General features: G+C 40.0%; 1 protein-coding gene across 3 annotated transcripts; it reads right to left on the bottom strand.

Moving 5' to 3' along the window:
• Nucleotides 1–431: 431 nt before the first annotated feature.
• On the bottom strand, nucleotides 432–18,747 carry porb (P450 (cytochrome) oxidoreductase b). Of its 3 annotated transcripts, none has more exons than XM_046388737.1 (16): nucleotides 18,625–18,747; nucleotides 15,725–15,912; nucleotides 10,430–10,478; nucleotides 9,157–9,285; nucleotides 8,626–8,778; nucleotides 7,305–7,429; nucleotides 6,907–6,996; nucleotides 6,064–6,162; nucleotides 5,618–5,734; nucleotides 5,374–5,492; nucleotides 4,595–4,776; nucleotides 4,269–4,418; nucleotides 3,820–4,087; nucleotides 3,054–3,199; nucleotides 2,633–2,718; nucleotides 432–2,234 (listed from the first exon to the last, which is right to left on the bottom strand). In XM_046388737.1, exons 2-16 carry the CDS (start codon nucleotides 15,892–15,894, stop codon nucleotides 2,090–2,092), a joined length of 2,028 nt encoding a protein of 675 aa, XP_046244693.1. In that variant the 5' UTR covers nucleotides 15,895–15,912; nucleotides 18,625–18,747; the 3' UTR covers nucleotides 432–2,089. The 3 variants fall into 3 exon arrangements, with proteins under 3 accessions (XP_046244693.1, XP_046244694.1, XP_046244695.1); XM_046388738.1 differs by lacking the exon at nucleotides 18,625–18,747 and adding an exon at nucleotides 17,739–18,038; XM_046388739.1 differs by lacking the exons at nucleotides 15,725–15,912; nucleotides 18,625–18,747 and adding an exon at nucleotides 13,199–13,917.
• Between the last annotated feature and the right edge of the window lie 2,150 nt (nucleotides 18,748–20,897).

Raw genomic sequence — 20,897 nt, 5'->3', positions numbered from 1 at the left:
CCGGGGAGCAGTGGGGGTTAGGTACCTTGCTCAAGGGTACCTCAGCCATGGACACCGGTACGGGGAATCGAACCAGCGATCCACCGGTTACGGGTCCGACACCCTAACCGCTGATCCACGACTGCCCATATAGTTTATATAGTTCATTTTAGTTACAACACAAACACCCTTCAGGCCTCTGTGGTTTCGGTCTTTCAACATTACGGTCTTCTGAATGTTAGAGAGATGGAGCTGAAACCTCATGACGTCAGAAAATACTTGGTTACACTGATTATTTTAAACACAACTGGACAGTAGTTTGCACAGTGTAGGTCATGTTTAGTTAAAGCTAGTGTGAACATATTATACTACTATGTTGGTCAAAGGCCACTCACTGACTGCAAAAAAAACTTTATAAAATGTAACTGTATTTAATGACAAAAAGCAATCAATGACAAATAATTCCAATTTTATTAATTAAAAAAATGCATGCCTTGATAAAACCAAATAATTACATAATTAAAAGGAATGACAAAAAAAGTGACAGTACTGGGTAAAGTGACTTTCTATCAAAATGTAATAACAGAAGAAAAAACTACTTGACAGTGAAGCATTGGGTTTTTAATGTTAACTCATAAGGCAGTGTTAAAAAGGCACAGGCTTCACTTTGATCAGTTGACCTCCTCAAGCTCCCAATATTCACACAAAGTACTGTGATGTGCACTGACTGATGGATGCTGAGAGACACGCTAAATGCTTTCATGAGTCTTGCCATCCTCTGTAGTGGTGCATATGTGACTGGACAAAGTCATAACAATGAAAAAAAAAAAACATAACAATAAAGCAGAGGTGGTTGTTGTATGTCTGAGTGTTATTGCCTCACAAAACACAAATTTCCTAATCCTCTGCAGTCATATGCATATAAAATAAACAGCCGCCATTTGGGAGGGCAGATCTGGTTTGAAGGTCAACAACTTCATCTGTTTAACATTTTACAAAAATATAGGGTACCTACAGATTCATTTTCATCATGTCTAAAGATAGGCTTTTATAGAAAATAAAAATGCACATAATCTCATATTTTATTTCAGTAAATGATCTTCTCATTTGCATCACTTTCTGTGCCTTCAAGAGGTTACTGCCACCGATTAAACTGAACAGAAACGTATGCATAAGAGGCTAAATCCCTTGCAAAAATACAAAGGCAAATGTAACTGTACCTATGATGCCACTTTGTTTCACCCAACGTTTTCCTCACAGACAGCTGACATGCTTTCTATAGTAGTATTTTCAAAAGCACCACTAGATCAGCTCCTTTCATGTCTAAAACGTCCGAGTGTTCGCACGACCACACCAACGCACAACGCTCCTTAGCCTCACTCACATGTGATGCAGTATTACCTGCTGCGGTGTTACGTCTACAATTCGTTAATTATATAAGTTACAAGCATTTCAAGATGGCTAAACTGTATGAGCTTTTACATTTTGAATTCAAACCTTTGCGTTCACAGCAGAATACATTCTGTACATCCGGAGGTTGGGCACACTAACTCCATGTCTCACAAAACAGACAAACAGATTTTTTTAAAATCTGAGCTGTCAACAGTTTGTAAAGCTACACAAACCGATCGGCTCATCCATATAATATGATCAAAATTGAATGTGAAATGAAGATGACTATTTGCTGCATTTGCAGAGTAAGCTTCAAGATCGTTTGAGGAAATTTCAAGCCAGAAAGGTCTTACATCTAACTACCGAGTGCCCACCAAATTACACAAATTCATTCATTTACAGCAGAGACCCTTCAGAGTCTCTGGAAAGCAGGGTGAGTGTTGTTTGGTCCGAGACCACGGCTCAAGGGAGGACCCCAGCAGACAGAAGGCTGGTGGTCCAGATACACCACGCAGTATACATAGGAAATTAATGAGTGGATTTATTAAAACCTGCTGAGGTAGGGTTTCCTCATGGTCTTCTGCTACCTGTAGCTCTCATGAACCAGGGTGATGAAGAAATGTTTAATGTTTTACTACTGAGTCCTGATAAAACAAGACAGTAAAAAATAGAAGATTTAAAACTCGAGTAGTGAGACTGAGGCTGAGTTGGACACTCTTTAACTCCAGACATCTTGCGAGTAGCGTCCCTTGGTCATCAGTTTCTTGATGTAGTCTGTGGCCTGGGTGCGCGTCATGCCTCCCAGCTCTTCCGCTATCTCGTAGAAGGCCGTCTGCACATCTTTGGCCATGTTCCTTGCATCGCTGAAAGCAGGACATTTCAGTTTAGATGCCTGTGTTGTTGTTTTGTTTTTTGTTTTTTTTTTTAATCTTGTATATTTCATGTTTGTGATGTGTTAATGAAAAAATGGTAGCCATCACTAATGTTTAACTCAAATTTAAATGAATTTCTTTGCTTTAATCCCAAATTAATGACAGCATAAACCAAATATCCTACCTGGAGGTGATAAAACACAAAAGAATGTAGGTTTCCATTAACGTTCCTAAAAGTCCTAAGTACTTTATAACGAATGGTCAACTATGATATCAGAAACCGCAATTGTCCATATTCAACAGCTCAGATCCTTTCACGACAAACTGTCTGAACGGTTCAAACTTTTTGAACGCAACATTTAATACGCATCGCCTGTTGGTCAGCTTACCCGCAGATGTAGATATGAGCATTTTCTGAGTGAACCAGCTTCCAGATGCTCTCCTTATTTGCCTTCATCAGATGCTGCACATACACCTTCATTGATAGTGGAAAGAGAAAATGTCGTTCATATGTTCATCTTGTACCGTACAGTCTATTGTATGTTAAGTTATTACATTCACTATTTAACTTTTGTTCTCCCATAATCTTACCAGCAAAACGTGAGTCAGATTATCTTTACTATAAAATTCTAGTACACTTTATAAACAATGACTAACAATGACACTGAAAGCCACAATCTGCATCTGACTTTGCTGTTAGCAGGAAACACTTTCCAAAGAGGCAACCAGGTTCATTTTACTAAATGAGTCATGTTTGAATCTCAGCTGGTCAAAGTGGATGCAAAAAGCAGCACGGCAAGACAGGCAGACCTTATTTTCCTGGTCTCTGGAGAAGGCGACATTAAGCTGCGTGAGAACCCCGTTCTTCTCCGCCTCCTCCAATTCCTCCTGGTAGATAAAATCCTCGTTCTTGTGTCTGCAGCCAAAATACATCACCGTCTCCCCAACCTCCTTTCCTATGAAATGAAAAGAAAACAGAAACATTGGTCCTTTTGTATGTGCTGCTCACTCCACTGAGGCTTTTCCACTGAAGATTTGAAAATACAAATGATAGTTTAGATTTATGAGCCCTGGTGTGAAGCATTTGTAGGTTCTACTTGTATGTGAATGGAATAATGCTGAATGGAATCAATAAAAAGTAAATGAAAAAAAAAAAAAAAAAAGAAAATACAAATGATCGATAACTGTCAGACACAACTGCAAATTTATCATGTTTAATAAGTAACTTTGTTGGCATACTATTTCAAAACTTCTACTTAAAATTGTACAACTCTTATCTATGTGTTCAAACTAACTGCCCATTCAGATCTTAATTGTGATGCGAGTACCACAACACCTGACTCTGATGACTGACTTTCTCTGATGAAACAATAGTGAATTGGTAGCTAAATACTTTGTAGTAACAGGGAAAAATTGAATAAAATAAAGACCAAAGACCATCAAAGCACTTATCATTTGTATCCATCAGCTCTTAAATGATTTTTTATAGTTTTTCTGGGCAGTGTGGTACACACAAGGACAGAAAAAAGATCAGACAAACAACACACACACACATGCACACTGTGTCTATTAATACCTTGCTGTTTGAGCCAGCCCCTCTCTTGGATGAAACCCATGAAGGGAGCGATTCCTGTCCCAGGTCCAATCATGATCACAGGGTTGGTGGCTTTGAAGGGCAGGCGGAACTGAGACTTGCGGATGTACATGGGAACGGTGGACTTGTGGCCGTTGTCAGTGACCAGTTTGTTCTTCAGCCAATTGGTGGCAACTCCCTTGTTGATGCGGTCAGTCTTGGTTTTGTACTCCACCACTACAGCACAGATGTGGATGCTGTTGGGGTGAACCTACAAAACAGAGCAGAGTGGCCAACAGCACCTCTGCTTTAATTCTCAGATCTGATCAACGTTTTCATGTGTTTTTACTGCTAATATCTGTATGAAGGCTCGTTTGGAGAAATTAAGTCTGTGACAAGAGTTACAAAGATATGACTGCTCCTGTCTTGGTGTCATTTAAACAGGGAAATACCTTTGAGGAGGAGGCGATGGAATAATAGCGAGCCTGGAGACGAGGCAGTAGCTCACACAGGTGGTCAATGGGAGGCCTCAAAGATGGCATGTCCTCCAGGATGGCGAGGATGTTTCTGCTGGCATCCAGCACCCAACTCTGATACAGTGCCTGTAGAGAGAGTCAGAAACAAAAAGACAATTAAGTATTAAGTACGAAAAAGACATGACGAAAGTACGGCACATATGTCTGTATGCAATATAAGGCCATCGAACTGCAGTTGGGTGATATGAACTACAATGAAGTTTGGAGTTAACCTTTAACACCATAAAGAACCTGTCACTGACCTTGCCCTCGGGTGAGGAAGAGGCCATCTTGCGCATATTCTCCTGGTCTTTGGGGTCAGAGGCGTACTGTGCCAGCTCATAGAGGACGTTGGTGCGAGGAGGGTGAGTGATGTCCAGGTAATGAGTGAGGGCCGTGCGGTAGGTGGTGGGGCAGGGGAAAGGGTGCTTCTTGTTGGACTCCTCTGAAAAATAAATAAAACAAATGTTTTATTTGGTATCTAGACTGAGTTTAACATTTATGTCACGTTCAACTGATAATCATAAATGTTACATAAATTTAAAAAAGGACACATTTTCCTACTCTTGGACTGACTTCTGGTTTTGAAGTATTTTCCTTTTACTGTTTTCCAAGAGCATCCGATATACATTTTTTAAGCTTCATCTGCATCAGTAGTCACCTCTGACATCATGGCAATTTCATGTTTGACTCAAGTCCCAAAATACACATCTGTTCAGTGCATTACAAAGTGATAACCTCAGCAGACTGTGTACCACAACTGTGAAGCATTTACTGTCATCTTTAATAATGCTGATAAATAGTGAAGAGCAACCTTAATTATTACTTATGCAACCAGTACTACATTTCGTGACTTTCATAATGACAGGAACCTCCTTATATTACAGCAATAAGAAGGAATTGCAGTAATATAACAATATCAGATTCATATGCATTAAATGAGCTGATGCTGCAAGTCTAGATATGAAGTGAGGCTGTTGTGAGAGGACTTAATGGACAACATCCAGTAAAGTCAAGGTGCTTCACGCTTTTAATGCCATACCATCAAGGTTGTTGAGAGAGATAACCACATCAAGGTCTACATCAAGGATCGTTCCCAGCTTGTTCACCAGCACAGAGTCGTTGACGGGGAAAACAGCAACGTGGTCTCCTGACTCGTATCTGAAAACACAACTGAGACTTTGACCTCTATTCATAAAACCTTAAAACGGAACACAAATCAGAGTTTTTCCATCAAGTCTCGCAGCAAATGCGGCAGTTAACTAGATATGTCCGAACAGCCTCACCTGATCTTGGAGCCCGTTATGTCTAGTTCCAGGTGCATGAGATGTCTATCGCCAGCTTTGTTGAGCCTGCGGTTGATAGTGACTGGGGCCAGGAAAGGGTTTTTCGAATCAAAAGGTCTAAAAATAAACAAACAAGCAACACCTAAATGTTAAAATGAAATTGCAAATGGCAGAACGTAGTCACAAGAGACAGAAATCTAACTTGAATAAAAAATTAGCAAGATCTATCATGCAATACATAATAAATGAACTATTAAAGTTTATTCAAACAGAAATGCGTTTCCAACATCCACTAGGGGGCAGAAAGCTTCATTTCAGAAAGTGACCCCCAGTAAACCTAACAGCTGGCTAAACATGTAGGTGAAATGTGAGCAATGATTGATCAGACAGCACTTTCGTGATGAATGAGTTCTGGTGGTGAACAGTGCCTCTGCTGGACTACTTACGGCTTCTGGACCTCAAAACTCTTCAGGCGGCCGATCTCTCCTGTGTACACTTTGTTCATGTTGATGTCAGTGTGCTCCTTCAGCTCGTACTGCCGTATGCTGCGAGGGAAAGTAACTCAGAGTTAGCTGCTTCAGAGTGCTGCACTCAGTCACAGTGAAGTCAAATTTAATTCATAGAGAAATAAAGTGACAACTGATGTGAAGGTGACACACATTTTTTTAGAGTCCACTTAACACATCATAATTATATTTGGCATTTGTTCATTTCATGTAGAGACAAGCGAAATGCCGTATAATGCTGTATAACATTAGGGCTTACAAACACGTATACGAGTATGTAAACTGGCAAGATGAAAACATGGATGAAACACGCAAATGTGTGTGCGGCTGCTCAGCTTCCCTCTCTCCTCCTTCCTCCGTGCAGGTGAGTGAGTGCCAAACAACTCACTACCACCAAAAATAAAATAGTAATATGACTCCCACACTGATAAAAACCTGCAAACCTGGAAACAGTCTGTGATTTATTTCTAGTCACGTCCTCAGCTGAAGGTGCACATGTGAAAACTTAAAGGGTAATTTACGAAAGAATCGTAGCCAACCTGAAAATATGAACCGCTTTTGTGAAAACTACCTTCCATCTGACAAAGACAATATGTTAACGCACACAGCTGTTGATGTTGTTGTGTTAATGTGTAATGTGCAAGCTTCCCTCTGTCAACATCTGTTTAATGTTCCCATTAAGATGATAAAAAGTTGTCAAAAAAAAATATTCCGGCTAAAGATAAGACAATTTCAGAACAAGTGAGACAAACAGACAAATGATTATAATATGTCTGAGTGAACCTTGATTCATCTCCCAAGGCTTCCACTCCAAAGTGCTCACAAACAGCCGGCCAGAACTGCTCTCTCCATGACACAAAGTCCTCTTCAAGACTGAAAGACAAAACCATCCAGTCAGCTGAGGAGAAGGTTTAAATTCATGCTCGTTTAATAAATCTTACATCTTTTTGACAACAACGTACACTTTACAGATATTAGATTTTTTAAACAGTTTTGAAACACGAGTCAGAACACATACTTGTGATTTTTAGAATACTGCGGTCAAAAACGTAAAGTTTGTCCCGAGAGTGGCTTTACAGTGAAGCTGTCATGTTGTATAGACTGCAACAAACTCCTCTACAACATGAGAAACACTAAGTCATCATTTCTTTTTTGGCTCAGAGGATTAACAGGTCACTTACTTGCCATCATCGTCTCCTAGACCAAGGTCAAAGATGCGCTTGGCTCCGAGTTCCTCCAGTCTTTTATCAACATACTTTCCCATTGCATTATAGTGCTCATATGTCTTGTTTCCTAAAGCAAAGACCTGAAAACAGAGCAGGACACAGTGAGAACATTTGCACTAAAACGCAGCTTAATCTTGGACCAAACAGGCTGGAAATAAAAGTACACGGTTCAGTTCATTTAAAAATTGTCTCATGAAGGTAGTAATCTAATCAATGCAGATATTTGACTGTTTTGTTTACTTTAATAATGAACACATTATCAAATTGTTGAAAACAACGTGGCAAACTGAGCAATGTCTTACAGGAGAGCCTGAAAAACCTTTGAGTGACTGTCATGTGTGAAGTCAGACCAGAGAGACAGCAGATAAAATACAAACTGTGCCGAAGAATTTAACTAGATTTCCCACAGTCTTTGCTCAAATGAGGCCAGAGGCACTGCATCCCAACAACGAGACCAACACTCACTAACGCACGCACGCACGCACATACACACACACGCCAGACGTGACAACACACAAAGCCCTTTCTGTCACCATGCGCACAAAGCCCGACGCAGCTCGTGCCAGTGAGGCCTGCTGTGTGTCAGGACATGCAAACTGACATAGTTTGACAGATTGTGAATCGGGAGCAGTGAACAAAATGTGAATTTTATATGTGCAAGTGATGCAAATTCTGTCTGTGCGTCCCAGTAGTCCAAACTAGATATTCAGATTTCTGTGCAAGATTAAACATCAAATCATTTTGTAAATCACTCATGCGTATTAAGTCTATTAAATCAGTTGAGCCGACATGATTTTATCTTGAAACGTGAAAGCAGAGCTCCAAAGATGAGTCTGTTAGCTAACTAGTCGATCAATGGAACATTCATCCACAACTATTTTCATAAAGTATCAATAGTTTTAATTCATTCTGAAGCAAAAATGCAAAATGTTTGATGTTCCAGGTTCTCAATTGTGGAAGGTAACTACCTTTCTTGATCTTAAAAGAAAGTAAAATCAATATTCCTAGACTTGATATTATGAGGCATTTCTCACCATTTTCTGATGAATTAAACGGTTAATTAAGTACATAACTAACACAGCCAATAGATAATAGAAGTGAAACTGTTAGCTGCAGCAGTATATGCATCAAAGCTGAAACACACGCACGCACGCGCACACACACACACACACACACACACACAGGTGAAGAACAGATAATGTGGTGCAATGTGCTGCATTATATGCACCATATGCACCTTGACTTTATGCTGCTCAACTTGAGCATCAACACTCACAGTGTAGTTTAGTCCAGAGAGATCTTCATCATCGTTTTCCTGCAGCCAGTCATAGAAGTCCTGGGCGTTATCTGTTGGGTCGCCCTCGCCATAGGTGGCCATGCAAAATATGGCGAGGGAGTTTTCTATCTCAGACAAACGGGACAGTTCTGCCTGGAACACGAGACATCAGAAACAGTAAGCACCGAATAAGTTAAATCACTCTGGCAGCTATTAAAAAATCCCAATTCGTCTCATTTAGAATCTGTCACGGACTTGTATTAATATTATCAACAAAATGACTAAAGTCTCATGTTCTCATCACCAGGTAGTACAAGATACTGTGTACCATAACAGGCAGATAGGTAGTACAAGATCAGAATATCACCACTGAGTCTTCAGGACCGCAGTGATACTTTTTTCCGTGGCACTATCACAAATCACTGTGATAGTCACTGGCAGATAAAAATCAATAATATCCAAAAGAATGAGAAGGACCTCTCGTTAAAGTTAATTTTAATTTTGTGGTTTGTTCTTCCACGTGCAAATTACCATGTCATACTCCTCTGGGTCGGCAGCCATTCCCTTCATGCCGTACCGCTGAGCATCTTTGGACAGTCTGTTGGCAAACTCCTCTGCTGTGCCCGTCTGGGAGCCATAGAACACAATGATGTTCTTGCCCTGATTACAAATGGACAAAAAAAAAAAAAACACTGACATGGTGCATGTAAAGTCTTAATCCCACAACCACAAAAAAACTCACCAGCTTCTGATGTCTTTAGTACGCTTTATGAAACAGAACAACAGATATGATAGATCTTTTTTTACCTTAAGCTAAAATACAGAGTCAGCCAAAATAAAGTATACACACATCAGGAAAAAAGGGTAATGCAACAATACACGGTGTTGTCGTAATTTGATCAAACTTTAAAAGAGGCATCTATATGTATAGAAGTACTTATCCAAAATTAAATATTTATGCATGTTTTTCTTTTCCTGACGTGTGTGTACATTATTTTGGCTGACTCTGTATATTCAGATTACTTTTTTTCTCCCAAATCCTAGTTCTGCATGTATCAGACAGAGCAAACTTCTGAACGTAAAATTACTCCACATCACTTCAAAGCAAGTACACATGAAGATAACACAGACACATAAACAAACAGCTCCATCTCTACATCACGCTTAAGAGAATCAGGAAATATTTTATCCTTGCCTACAATGCCGCCATGATAATCCTTAACAAAGAGAAAGAGAGACACAATTAAACAGCACTGCAGTTAGCAACATTCTTTTCTGCCTCCATCATAGTATCTGAACCATTTGCTGTAAAACCACACATTTCCAGAGCAAAGCTTTTTTTTTTTTTTTTTCTCAAGGCTGGCTTGAAAAGAGAACACTACCAAAGTCAAAGCAGTTTTTCCAAGTCTAGCAGGGAGACCACCGTAGTGATCACATCGGACACTTAACTGTATGTTGATTTTCAACTGTGGGCCACAAATTCACATTTCAACTGAAGCCTGTACTTTGACTTGTACATCAAACAGGTATTCACTGAGGAAAACAACTGCAGGGTTGATCAGCATGTGTTGAGGGGCCACAACAACAACACTGTTTAACACCGTAATTCTGCTGGGGTCAAATGGCTCACAGTCCTCTTTTAAAATCTCAAGTAATGTTATCAAACAACAAAACTGCTCCCAGAGAATTTATCTGTGTTGGCAAAATGAAACGGACACAAACACGGTTGTGGCAGAAGTGATGGAAACGGATAATAGACGGACAAGCAAAAGGAAAAGCTGCCGGTAAAAATAACATCACTTACTGTTTTCTTCATTTTCTCGATGAAACTTGTCTCTCTTGCGGTGGGGGCTCTGAAAATACAAACAAATTAGATTTGATTTGAATTGCTATTAAGCAAGTTAATAAGTCAACCTGCCCGTTACTGTGACAAGGAGTAAACGCTATTAAGCAACGACCAAGTTTGTACCACATCTGCTGCAGCAAATATGGTACACAAATGGAATGAAAATGCATTTTCGTCCAACAGAAAATAGTTAAAATGTAATCAGTTAACTTTCATGCTAAGAGAGGTGTTCAAACTTGAGCTGAATTCACAAGTCTATGAAGAGTGACTTAATGACTTCACCTAATCATTAATTGAATCGATACTAAGAGACGTAAAAAAAATCACTTTTAGTTGATGTCTAGTGTTGGTGTCTAGTTCAAAGATTAAGATTAAAGATTAAAGTGACATATTTTGTCATTGGAGGGAACTCACTCCAACGAAATTTGTTCTCTGCATTTAACCCACCCAAGTGACGTGCACACACACACAGCAAACCCGGGGCAGTGGGCGACCGCGTGCAGCGCCCGGGGAGCAGTGGGGGTTAGGTACCTTGCTCAAGGGTACCTCAGCCATGGACACCGGGACGGGGAATCGAACCAGCGATCCACCGGTTACGGGTCCGACACCCTAACCGCTGATCCACGACTGTTCATGTTTCTAATGTTCTAACTTTGGTCGTTGGAGGTTGACCCCTTTGGTGACATGTATATTAGACAGATTTTACCTTTAACCAAAGGATGTTGGGAACATGAGAGCACAGCAAGCTCAGAGTGTGGCCAAAAAGATCAGTAAAAATGTAAAAATGATTTTCTCCACAAGTGATTTTGTTTTATTTGGTGAGCAGAGCAGTGACTCAGCAGCCACATGAGCATTAGTCATATTAACCATACATATGTGCAAGCACGTACTAAGCATCAGCACCCTTTACGCAATTTTCAATATTAAAAGATGGTAAAGAGGCCAGTTACTTCTCATGGTAATTCAAAATCATGATTCAGGCTTTTCCCGGAAGTAATTAATGGATGAGAACAGATCAAAACCACATGTGCAAACAGTGTCAGTAAAAAAGGGGAGACAGGAAGCAAAGTCTATTATAGAGCCAAATAAAAGGCAACAGCGCTTCATTCAGCATCAAAGCTCTAAGTGGACAGCTGCAATTGTGTGTGCACCGAAAAAGGAATAAAAAGGTTACGCTTAAATACAAGCAGAAACAGTACGCCAGAGGAAAACATTTTTCCATATCCAAATGCTGAAGGCTGCAGTATGGCCATGAACACTGAGAGGAATGGGGACAATATATTTATTTATAATATAGATTATGGCTATACCGGACCTGGACCATAACAATTATTAAGGCTTCATACACCAAGAGCTTCTGATTGTATGGTCTCCCACACACATTTAGACAAGCTCGCCCACAGAGCAGCAGAGTGCAGGTATGTGGGACTGATGCCAAATTGGTCATAAAATGAGCCCTCATGGTTAACAACAAATGTGCACGCAAACATACACACACACACAAACACACGCAGAGCAAAGAGTGAGTTCCTGACAGATATTTGCTACTGGGCTTCCTGACAGCCTTGTGTCTGAACTGTTATCAGCTGAGAGCGTCTGCCTCACCAGCTCCACTGTCACTCAACAGGAAGGACGATCTCTGCATCATCATTTGAAAATAACCACATTACCACAGCTCAAAAGCTCTGCATCGTCTGAGCACTGGGACAGAAAAAGCAAGTATCATCAGCTTGTGTAAAGCATACCGTGAAGGAAATGCCTTTTGATTTAATTCCCATCTGTGTGACTCTAAACACAAACCAATATTTAATGATTTTGTGTGATTTCATAATAATTGCTCAGTCGGATATTTTAATCCTTCCCTTGGTCTTTCAGTTGGGTTACTTCATTTAATTTTATCTTTTACTCTCAGTTAAATACAAAACCTTGAAAAAATATGAACATAACAAATATAGACAAATACTAAAAGGGGGAATTTGACAACACTTCCTTAGTGTTACGGATTTGCATGGACATTCATGGGCTCATTATCTTGAACATCTTTTCCTCCCTGCAATCGCACGACTTCCACATGAAAACAAACTCCCGCATGCTGCCATTTATCAGTTTGAACAATTTTAAGCTTAGTCCAAATAGTTCAGGGCTTTTATTTTCACTTTCCATTAAATAATCCATCCAAGAACCATTTACACACAAGCGCACAGAGTCAGTTCAGTCTTGCTCTCCAGCACAGGCTCACTCAGTCAGATGATTGAATGAGCCTGATCTCATGATACTACCATCAATGATTTTCATTTGCAACCAGATTTACACTTTAAAGACCCTTAGTGAAATGGAAATCAATGAAATGTGGAACACTGATGGCTGACACAGTAACTGACTGAACAGTGCCTGAAAAGCTTGTGGAAAAAGGGGGAAAAACAGATGTCCCAATACCGGTAATTAAATTGGGTTTGTAGTCAAACAGATTTATGTTACATAACCTACTGGGAACACTGTATGCTTTTTGAAACCACTCTAGTCAGTCTTTGATAGAAACATGCAAACAACGATACGCGTCAAGTTAATTACAAATCCCTTACACTCCCAAGTGTGATTTGTGCCATCAAACTATGCAGCAGCATTAAATAATAGCTGGTGGCAAATGCTGAGACCACATCAAAAATCATTAAAACAAATCTTTTATTATTCCTTTGAAGGAGCAGTATATCAAACACTTTTACTGACCTTTCAGCAGCATCTCTCCTGTCCTCTGGCAGGGAGAACACACAGCCCATGGCATGCAGCCCTGTAGCTCACCACTGCCACTAGCACCACTGGCTAGGCCACGCCGGGAATCGGCACACTCAAAATCAAGCAAAGCAGGACGACAACACTCCACAACCACACGATGGAAAAATAAAACCAGCCCAGAAAGGCAGCCGGAGACACAACGGTTTGGAAGAGCTGCCTGTCTTCACCATAGAGGCTCCAATATGGTCTGAACTCTGCCTTTTCCTGTGTTGCTCTCTGAAACCAGCGGCGTCTGTACTCCACCACACACACACACACACACACAGCCTACAAGCCCTGTCAGTGTCTGGCAACCGCTGAGGACACAATGGTGGGAAACTGACTTTCCCATAAAATGTAGCCGAGCTGCAGAGCCACACTTTTGACTCAGGCAAACACACACAGAAACACTCTCGGGCTGAAAATGCCTTCCTCCTCATCCCCGCCCCTTTTCCTCTCCGGTCTCAAAGATGTTGGGAACGAAAAAGTCTACAAGATCCATTCTGAGAATTTGGCCAGTTATCAGAGCAACTCCACGGTGGACTATTGAGGGGAAGGGGGGCGGTTAGCTGTGAATGGCAGTTTTTTCTGAAGTATCCCCCACCCCCATCTCACTGGAGGAGAGAGGGGAATGTCACTGCTATGGCAACCTCATTTATCATAAAAGGATTCCATTTGTGACAGCTGCTCAGTCACACACACACACACACACACACACAGAAAAGAAAAACAGGGGAGTGGTTAAAAGAAGAACGAAAAAAAAGTAACTCAGGGCAAAGAAAGGGTTGCTTGTCTTTTGCCTCAACTTTCCACCTTTGGAGAGGACTCACAAAAGGAGTTTGGCTCGCCATCCTCATTTGCTCTCCAGGGAACTTTTAAAATGGGTTCAAGGCCAAAAACAAAAGCACAGGAAAGCCATGGAGGACTACGCCCCCTTCACAACAGTTAGGTAATCTTTTAAAGGGGAGGAGAAACCAGTTTGCAGTTTGCGTTGCTCTGTGTTCTCATCCTGTGTTCCCGCCCTGCACAGATACACACTCTTCCCAAGGCAACACATGCCCAACAGGGGTCTTTCCTCCTTCTAGCCAATGTCCTGCTTTCACACAAATGCTCTTGATCCCCCCTGCCGGGCCTCCAACACTGTCTCCATTCACACAACCATGCAAGATCTCAGCCACACAGCAAGTGTGGCTACTGCTGCCCCGTGGCTTTTACTCTGGTAACCAAAGAGATCGTGTTGTGGATGGGGAGGGACTAAACATGTGGCCAATGGAGGCAGAGTGCATTGAATCCAATCCAACCCTCCTTAACTCCACTGATAACTAATGAGGGGAGGGAGCAGAGAAGGCACATGCAGAGGGAGATAAGATGGGGAGTGTGTGAAAGAGCACTGAAGGAAAAGAGAAAACAAAGGTCATTAATAGTGGAACATTAACAAGCCATGAACTATAGACTCACACACTTGCTTCAAGGCCCACGTAGTGATTACTCATACATGAAATCTGATGACAGTTTGTGTGTTTCTTTCTGAGGACTTTTATGTAATAAGACCTTCGTAGCTCACCGGAGAGACACACACCTCTTCTCACATTCATCTTTTACTGCACACCTCCTACTATACTAAGACACTCAGTAATCTGTGAAAATCTGCAAAATAACAGCTCATATGCTCACACACACTGTACAACAAGTACAACAGTGACACATCTGACTGCACACCCACATGCCAGCATATACAGAGTCCAGATAGGACATCATCACTAATCCTACAGCTCAACAGAGAACTGTGACTTCACAATTTTAGGGTCACATCTTCTTCTGTGAATCAAAGGAAATAAGGTGCGTCTTTGGGAGGTTTGTTCAGCAGAAGCTATTGGTGTTAAAAAAAAACAAAAAACAAAAAACTGTTCCTGGATGAATACAAAGATACAAAGACAACAAGTAACATTACAACAGTAAGATAACCTCTGAAAAACCAGATTAGGATCCAAATTTTGGAGAACTGTGATTCCTAGAAGCAAACCTAAGAAGGTAACTGGCTGGTCAACTGAGCAGGTGAGTGAGTCTGAGTTCATGATATGACTGGAGCAAGTGCTTAAAAGTATGGCCAAGTTTCAGTAACAAAATGGAGGAAGTCAATTTTATTTTATTATCACGTTATTTTAGGATCAACATCTTTGTTATTTTTAAAGAAATGACTGTTAACAGCAGCCAAAATCCACTAAGAATACAAAGGCAGCTTTGGCTTTCAACATAATTTACTCAAATAATATTCAAAGAACTGGAACCTGAACTAGTTTAGAATCAATAAACTGAACATGAATCATAATACCAACTCGTAACATCTCATGCTTGATGATATCTTTTTTAAACAACTAAGGCCCTGTTTCAGCTTGTATCTCTACCTTTTAGCAGCCTTAATTTTTTCTCCTAAATGTGCAGTCTGACCTGAAGGAAAGACATAACATGTTGGATACTCACGGTGTGTCGAGCTTCTTGAATTCGGGGATGGGCTCAGGCTTCTTTCGGGACATGAACCAATAAATGGCTAAGCCGGCAATCAGGGAGAAGAGGAAGAGGTCAAGGTTGCTGAAAAGAGGCTCCTCTTCGTCCACCATCGGCTCGGTTTGGGTGGTGGTCTCAGCATCCATGTCTGCTATGTTTACACTCTACACAGAAACAGAGAGAACACAACTATTACAATAGTCTACCATAAAAGAAAACATGCTGACAAACAGCTGTACGATCAATCGCCTGTTTTACAGAAAATGAATACGTCAATGCGTCAAGTGAAAGCAGCAAACATTAGCTTTTACTTCCAGCTCAAGACTGTACAGTAGATCTCTTTCAGTTTTGTACGGTTTATTAGACTAGATAAACACCTTGAAGACATCAATTTTGACATTTTTCTTTTGCTTGCTACCTTACAGACTGAAAGATTAATTGAAAATCTTCTCTCCAGATTAATTTAAAAGATTATTTTATAATTACACGTATGTACAATTTAGGGTAAATGTTCTAAATGTTCTTCTGTTTAAGTTGCAGGGAAAGCGAGCCGTGATTTAAAATCTCTCTTCGCACGAAAGGACTTCATGTTCTGAGCTCTCAAGTTTCAGCTTGGTTCAAGCAAAGAAAAAACAGTGAGATCAAGTTATCCCTGATCCATGACTACAAAACAGTTTGACCAATGTAGACACGCTCATTCGATAAAACATTTACTTGCTCACTACTAGACTGCTGACACAACCTCTTCAGCTGTTGCACAGGATGTGCCTGTGTGCAAACCCCGGTAGGTCCAGAAGTCACCCTGACTTCAAAGCTTAATTTACTGTGGTTAGATGAAAACCCTCCCGGGTCAAAAACACTTTGTAGTGGAAGGTCAGACACTAAATTTCTGTGTTTCAGAACTTTTAACAGGACTGGCTACATGGCAGCACTCTTGATATGTATAACTGCTCTGTTAAAACTGTACTCACTAGTTTGATAATAGCACCCACCAGTGCCCTTTAACAAATTTACATTCTGATTAAAATTGGACATTCAAGGCTAATTCTTATGTTAAATCATTTTCAAAGTCAATACGCTTGTAAACATTCATATTTTTGCACAAACACACATGACATAAGGAAACACAAGCTATTCTTATCCATTTGTATATTAAAGAATTGTGACCAACATCTGTGACAGTGTGTAACTGTATAATTAATCTCTCAGTACTCTCAGCTTGACAAACCACATAACAGTAACACTATGTCTAAACGACCTCTTGCATTTCTGTGCAGAGATTTCATTTCATTTACAGCCAATGTTTAAAAATAGATAAGATATATCTGCAACAGGCTGATATCAGTCAACATATCTGCATGATCAATTTATCACCAGCTAAATTTAACGGAGATTTGGTGGCGCTATTATACGCTATAACAAAATTAAAATATATTTACAAGGGAGAAACACTGTGTACCTAACAAACTGGTTCAGTTGTCAGTTTGTTTGGTACACAAAGCTAAAATCCTGCAATAAGTCCTGCATTCATGAAGGGCATTAATATAATTTATGGAAATGACTATTAAAACATTTAAAAATCTTTTTGGCATTACAGGGCAGTAGACAGAATGAAGTCAGACCAGAAAAAAGGGGGTGGTTATGGCTATGTGGTTATGTTCTCCCATCAGTGAGGGTAGAATATAACAGTAGTCTTGGCTGGGTGTACATGTCCACAAACTACATTACTTATACAGTATGTGTCTGTTGTGAGAGAGTTTCCATGCCTTTGCTTAGTGATCTCCCAGCAGGGTCAATTAGCAGCCCGCACAGAAAACACAAGAACCGGTCTCAAGTTAACAGTATGCCGTACATGTACAAAGTCAGCCGCAATAAGTGGTGACAATGACAGAATAATCTAAATTATACTAATCATTTTTGCGATTTAATCACTAATTCTATGTTTTCCTGTTGATTTCACACACAGTGGTGTATTAGGAGTAGCACTTACCTTATAACAAGTTCACGTGAAATGTTAATCAATGTTTCACTGGTCTGGTCAATTCAAAAAAGTTGTCCAAATAAGACCTAATATGTTCTTAAGCACTGTCACCTCTCCCCAACACCTCTGACACTTTACTGGCACCCTGTACAACACTAATGGTCCAAGTGTACACCAGCCACTGCCTAATAGCACGGAGTGTGACATTATTCAGAGTCACGTGAGACCTTGATTACTTGCCAATAAAGCCAAGAATAACGCAGTTAGATAGCTATTGCCACCGAGAAAGTAAATGATCAATGAATCAGACATGATCGAGGTTCACTTGAGTTCATCCTAACAATTCACCTTTTCTGTTCCTGGAAAATAGTCCACATGGTGGAGCCGGTCTCTGATAGCGTATGTGAAGGTACACATGTGACGTATATATAAATTATTTTGTTTTAATATCATTGAGTCACAGCTGATGGTGTGTTTTCTATTAGTAAAATAACCCTGACGGTCAGAAAATGTGGAAGTGAACGTAGGGCCCCGGCTATTCACTGGACCATGACAACAGTGGCTGAAAACATGACACTGACTAAAAAACAGGTTACTTCAGAGACAAAACGGTGTCGGCTAAAACATTATATAAGTAAAGCGATTCGACTATATTTTCACCATTAAACGGAAACGAAACTGCTTGTTCCAGAGAGATGTAATAGTTAGCCCCAGTTTGCGCAACACTGGAGTCAGCACTTCTCTTAAGCTAATCCTTCACTGAAAACGCTGAGCATTTTCGCTGTATTTTAAGATTCTGGTTTCGATGTGAATTTGTTCATGTGGACCGCAGACTGCCATAGACTGCAGCTCGGCGTAAACCAATTTAAAGGTAAGAGTTTCGTCCTGCGCTTACCTTCGCCTCCCTTCTTTGTGTCACGCTCACACTGCGCTCTACACGGAAGGAAACTTTACGCCATGTAGGATCAAACCAAGTAGATCCTGGCAGCGGGGGGGTAGGATGGCTCTCGCACTTCCACTGCCAAATAAATCTAACCTAAGCATATTACACAACATATATATACAAAAGAACAGATGTGTATTTTTGAAAAAAATACTTCTGCTAATGTTGACTGTTAAAATTAGGCATGATTATTTATAATTCGGGCGGACACGTGTGCGCCTTGGGCCGGCCTACCAAGGCTTTACCTAATGTCACTGTGCGTGCGAACCCCCCTGTGATAAATAATAGTCAACGTGCAGCAGGTTAAGGGTCATGGTTATGTAATGAAACCAGTAGAGTAGACTGTGTATCCCTGACAGACTGAGAGGCAGACTCAGCCCCCTCGGCTCTAAGACTGTTTATGTTCACGGTACCAAGGACGTATATTAGATAGCCATGATCAACTATTTTATGCAGTGGTGGAATAAGTATCCAGATTATTTGCTTAAGTAAACGTAACACTGCCGCATTATGAAAAATACTCTGTGAGGAGTAAAACTCCTGTATTCAAAGTCAAAAGTTCAGAAGTTTTATGAACACCAAAATGTAGAGTCTAAAAAGTAAAAGCACTTGGTAAAGTTTCTCAAGTACTATACTTAAGTGTAGTGTTTTGCCGTATCAATAGATGACAGTATGTTTTACACATGTACAGAATATTACCAGGCGCTGTGCATCTATAAATCCTGAGAGGAAATTTCTCACATTGTTTGATCTGCTGGCCACTCGAGTTCAACTGGAGCTGTTGGAGTTCAAGGCACCACAGCAGGGCAGATAGATAAATAGATAGATAGATAGATAGATAGATAGATATTTTATTGATCCCAAGGGAGATTCAAGAGCAAGCACTGCTTTTTCACTGTGCCCACCCAGATTCATACTGCCAGCCTGGAGAGATGAACTGACATAAGCCTGTCACAAGCCTGAATCTTTAACCTTTAGACCAACACTATATTTCATTCTCCTTATTTACCTCTTTGTATTACCTCATGTTGTTTATTTTTATGCAATATGCCACTGAGTTCAATGAAGTATTATATTTGTATATCTATATAATAGCCTGCAGTATACTCATATTCTCCAGCACTTCAGAAGGAAATGTTAAACTTTATACTCCACTCCATTTATTTCACGGCTATAGTTGCTCTTCGGATTGAGATTTTAATTTAATTTTTATATTTTAGAAAATAAGAAAGACTGAACAAGATTCCCAGTAGTCCACAAAGCTATTGAAATAAGCCCCACTTTGAAGCTTGCTAGATTTGAAGCTTTCTGTTAGCTTACTGCTAACATATTAATAGTAATGCAGGAATATGTGGTAACACTGACAGGGGCCGTTGTGTACAATGAGTACTTTTGTTTTGATCATTGGAGCACAATTTTTACTTATATACTTTAAAGTAAACATCGGAATGCAGGTACTTATATCATGGCGTTTATGCTTTTACTTCAGTACATAATATTATAATACAGATAGTTCTCCTGCCATTGCCTGTCAGTTATACTAATGTATAATAAATAATTACAATGAGTAATTATAGATCATTTTAACTAGAATTTTGTATGGTAGAGTTGAAAAATGACAGACAATAGAAATACTCAAATAAATTACTCCAAAACTTCACTTAAATGTAGGAGTGAATGTACTAAGTGACGTTGGTCCTATTTTCAGCTAAGGCTGCCTTTTGTATTTCTGGGGAGAAAATAATTTTCCACTGCAACAAAATGAGACAAAAACAGTTGCACATTTAAAATCTCTACAGGGAAACATCTCACCCAACTTTAACTCAACCAGATATTGGGACAAAATAAGGAATCAAACATTCATGCACATGTTTAAGCACAAGCATAAGATAAGCAGCTATATTAAATAACGGCTTCCCAGAGGCTTTAAAATGATGATGACGATGACGATGATGACGATGATGATGCTTTACTGGAGGGTATTTTTATTCATTGTCTTTTATACCAATTATACAAAGAACAAAGCGGCATTGCAGAGCACATTATAAATAGCATTTTTCATATTCCTGTATTGCATTATATCTACTGGTATCAGTAATTTGGTAGCAAAGTAACATAGCAAATAATATTAACATTATGGATTATTATTGTTATTAACTCCATCAACCAATGATGGCAGTACTGATGATATGAGCTCACATTTGAAGAGGAGAAATGTTTTGTAG

Source organism: Scatophagus argus, chromosome 5, assembly GCF_020382885.2.
Source record: "Scatophagus argus isolate fScaArg1 chromosome 5, fScaArg1.pri, whole genome shotgun sequence".
In the NCBI taxonomy this organism is placed as follows: Eukaryota; Metazoa; Chordata; class Actinopteri; family Scatophagidae; genus Scatophagus; species Scatophagus argus.
This window is presented reverse-complemented; position numbering and strand designations above follow the sequence as displayed.